The sequence below is a fragment of the Vollenhovia emeryi genome, unplaced genomic scaffold (genome assembly GCF_000949405.1).
Source record: "Vollenhovia emeryi isolate VEMERY1.0 unplaced genomic scaffold, V.emery_V1.0 DF939209.1, whole genome shotgun sequence".
NCBI classification, from domain to species: domain Eukaryota; kingdom Metazoa; phylum Arthropoda; class Insecta; order Hymenoptera; family Formicidae; genus Vollenhovia; species Vollenhovia emeryi.
In genome coordinates, this window is record NW_011967157.1 from 901,135 (window position 1) to 905,337 (window position 4,203).

General features: G+C 37.0%; 1 protein-coding gene across 2 annotated transcripts in view; it reads left to right on the plus strand.

The window, feature by feature from the left end:
* LOC105561322 (glutathione S-transferase-like) overlaps positions 1-2,672 on the plus strand; it is a 4,294-nt gene extending 1,622 nt beyond the window's left edge. Inside the window, exons 1-4 of one of the 2 annotated variants that reach the window (XM_012011196.1) lie at positions 361-448; positions 587-723; positions 1,665-1,832; positions 2,080-2,672. In XM_012011196.1, the coding sequence (XP_011866586.1) occupies positions 591-723; positions 1,665-1,832; positions 2,080-2,396 (618 nt within the window). In that variant the 5' untranslated portion in view covers positions 361-448; positions 587-590 and the 3' untranslated portion in view covers positions 2,397-2,672. Of the gene's footprint in view, positions 1-360; positions 449-586; positions 724-1,664; positions 1,833-2,079 lie in introns of those variants that run through there. The other variant, XM_012011195.1, reaches the window with a different exon arrangement.
* The last annotated feature ends 1,531 nt before the right edge of the window (positions 2,673-4,203 follow it).

Sequence of the window (4,203 nt, forward strand, 5' to 3'; positions counted from 1 at the left end):
ACGGGCTTTACTTTCTTCAGCATAATCGGTCGCAATTGATAAGAATCGCATCGTTTAAAATATCCGAGAACCCTAACTGATCGCGTCAGTTGAACGTACACTAGGAATCACTGATGCCTTCTCACATGAATTTGTGCACGTATCGACACATTTATACATTTTGCATGTACAGGGTGGGGCATAAACACCTGACGGTTCTTGGAATAATCTGAACACTGTGTGCTTGGTCGAAGATTTGTTTTGGTCATGTCTAGGGATACACGGCTGCATGGAGTTTCAGACGACATGCTTCACTGACGGTTTTAGCTTATTTTTTGTTTGTGGTACAGGTTTTTAACACGGTTAGTAGCAGTGGTTATCGTCTGACAGTGCACCGCTTGGAGTTCAGTTGCGAAAAGCATCAGTGATTTCTGGCGTACACTTTCTCTTCCCACGCAGAATATTTTCGGTAGACTTTACATTTCTCTGTATAGATTTTACAGCCTTTCGATCTGAACATATGTTAGGGAGTTGCACAACAGCATGAAAGTTGAATATCATGTGCTATAAGATAAGAGAATAATAACGAGTGTTTTTCTTTTCACAGCAACATGCCTTCCTACAAGCTGACTTATTTCCCCGTCACTGCATTGGCCGAGCCAATTCGATTTCTGCTAAGCTATGCCGACATAGAATTCGAGGACGAGCGTTTCGACAAGAACGATTGGCCGAAACTTAAACCGAGTATGCACAACAGATTAATATTAATAATACATGATCACCTGTCGCCAGCTTATTCCGGCTCGATCGTTCTTCAAATCCGATTTACGAATAGTTGACGTGGCAAAGATATAGCTTTTATATTATCTTCTGGAGCGTCGACTGAACCGTTGCAACGTACTTAACTTTTAAACATATTCAAAGTTATTTTAATGTGAGGACTACGTACAGTTTTATACATAACGAGATGTTTAGCTCTCTTGTGTAGCTCTTCCAAACGATAGAACTGGAAAGGAGTGTTGTTTCTTTCGAAAATAGAACCTTCTATTTCGTGCCATGCAAATGTTTCGTATACAACAATTGATATTGTTATATTCCAATGTTGTGAAGGCTCTCAAAAAGAAATTGTATGGAACGGGAAAAGTGCCAATGTGTGAGCCACAATTGAACGGAAGACGGTTCTCACAAATTTAGAAATAACTTATCTCTTTAATATAAACGTTTCGACCCTGTTTCGGGTCTTCTTCAGTATAACTCGTTAAAATTATGGTTCAAGAATCATTCTTCTATCATGGTCTCATTTTCTTCTCTAAATGTTCCCGGATATAAAGAGGACTGGAGACATGTCGACAGAGATGAATCCGTTGTAAAGGTTTTAACACGACCGAGTCGTGTTAAAACCTTAGAGAAGATTGTCATGAAAAAAAGACTTGCATTGCTAAACTGAGACTTATAAAAACAAATTAAAATTTGGATTGTTAAACAATAACACTTAAAAATGTAATTGTACATTCAATAATGTGCCATGATTAATCGTCAAAACTCTTAATGTATATGTATATATAATATGTATAAATAACGTTCAATTGTAGACTTAAATTTACAATAACCCAAGAGTGTCCCTCGAAACCTTATCAATTTTAACAGCATATTGTATATTCATGTATCCTAATATTATCTTTCAGCTATGCCATTCGGCAAAGTACCCGTGCTTGCAGTAGACGGGAAGAAGATCGATCAGTCCGTAGCTATTTGCCGTTATTTGGCGAAGCAATGCAGTCTTGCTGGCAAGAACGATTGGGAATCTCTTGAAATCGATTCGACCGTCGACACCATACACGATTTACGCACCAGTGAGTAGATAATATTATATCTGCGCTATATTAATCTTTTATTTATCAGGACAGGAGATTTATTTTAAAAAGAGATTTGTATCGCAATTTTAGTAGGTTTACATCTCGATACTGGTCAGATTTATTCCGAAACAATGATGAATAGAGAAGAAACTTGTTTTTAACATCTGCATTGAATTCTATCCCCAGAAATGATTGTCATCTGAGTTGTTATACTTATTTGTCTTATCTTTTTTGTTTGCACCAGATATTGCTGGTTTCCACTATGAAAGTAACGAACAGGCTAAAGAGACGAAACTTAAAACTGCTAAAGAAACAACGGTGCCGTATTACTTGGAGCGTTTGGACGCTCAGGTGAAGAAGAACGGCGGTTACTTCGTTGGCGGTGCTCTGTCGTGGGCCGATCTCTCTTTCGTCGGTCTTTTGGACTATTTGAACTTCATGATGGATGAGGACATCATCGAGAAGTATGAGAATCTGAAACAACTACAAAAGAAGGTCGAAGAAGTACCGGCCATCAAGAAATGGATCGCGAAGCGTCCGCCACCTATGTATCCGAATTAATGCGAATTGCATAAAATGATGATTGAGTTTTCGACAGAATCGATTATTCGTTGGCGGTGATTTGAATAAAATAACGAGTTTTTTTTCTTTGTGAAGTAATTTCTATTTACGCCAGGCTATATATTAGATTCGAGAACTACACATTGAAGTTGCAATTATATATTTTATCACTCGTTGTAGACTTCTTACTCCTATTGTCAAACGACAAATATAAGACTGTAACTGAAACTCGAACAAACTCCATATGTATCTCAATAAATCAATACTTTTACAATTTTTTGTAGACCTCTTTCGTTTTCACGGAGCTTACCTTTTCAATCGTCCAATTTTTTAATAACCCCTCTACGTTCTTTAGCATGTAAAATTATTGGAAGCTAATGCTAGTTATTTAACAAGTAGTTATGATACATCGAAAAATTAAAAGCGTCTTTTTGCTTTTAAAATATTTTTGGATTCTCGCTTTGCGAAATTTTTGCTTGCTTACCTTTGTAGCAAATTTTTCTTAGAGATAATAAGCCATGTCGCCATGGCAAAATAAAAACGTCGAAACTGATGAGGAATATAGAAGTTTAACAACAAACTAATTACTGAACTTCTCGAATGTCGATATACAACTGTTATGAAAATGTAGTAAACGCTAATTTTGTTTCTTGTGACATTTACTGATTTGTAAGTACAACTTGCTGATTCTTACCACTTCGGATCTAAACTTGTCTAGCTAAATCAAATATATAAATCTTGCCTCGATGATCTCTTACACGAAAGCATTTTGTAATCGTCACTTGGCTGTAATAAGCGGTTGGCAAAGCAGTAACACAATAGAGCAGATAGATTACTCGTTTCGTTATTATGATGAAATAATAATGAGATCAATTTGGGAGAATGCAGAGTCGGAGTAATAATGGCGTTTGGGGTATCGCATTAGAACGAAAATGTATATTTGCCTAGAATTATTTGGTGTACGTTCCATTTAGCGTTCGCAATTCTCTTAGAATTATTTCATTCTTTTGTCGACACGAGTTATTCAACCCTCTTCATGTCTGGGACTATTTACAGATTGACTGATTGTAACGTAAATAGAGGAATGATTCTGAAGTCACGTAGTGCTCTGACCTCCTAAGATAAACTTTATTCGATCTAAACGAGGTAACTGATTATTATTGTTGAACCAATATGTATCATAAGTTTTACTGTATTCTCATCTTGTACTTTCGATGATCCCATTGTAGTTTTACTGAGGAAGACCCGAAGAAGGGTCGAAACGATTATGCTATTAAAGAGAAATTTTGTTTCTATATTGTGAAAATCGAGTTTCGTTCATTTTGTGGCTCACATTGGCACTCTCCACTTTCTACGTATTTTATTTCATTCTTGTTGCTTAGCAACCCAGCGAGAAATGACTCGTCGATGTCGAAACGATGTCGACTCGACAGGAAATGTTAAATAAGGACTAATAATACTTATGAGGGTTACGAGCCAAATGGAACCCAGGTAGCATTTTGTCAGGGCGTGGGCCCGAAGTTCGTAAAGGGCCTAGACAGGCATGCCCTAAAATAGGCCAGGCGATGTAGGGCCTAGACAGGCATGCTCTAAAATAGGCCTGCCATCGTTGGGCCTAGATAGGTCCTACTAAGGTAAATTCTTAGTGGAATTTCCTGAACAACAGATAATAAATATAATAAATATAAAGATAATAAATAAATTGCGATACCTCTTATCTGCATCTACTAATCCGTCTGCTGATTTCAAGTGTCGTTATTTGAATAAAGAGAAAAAGTAGACGTGCAGACACGTGATGCTTGAATGA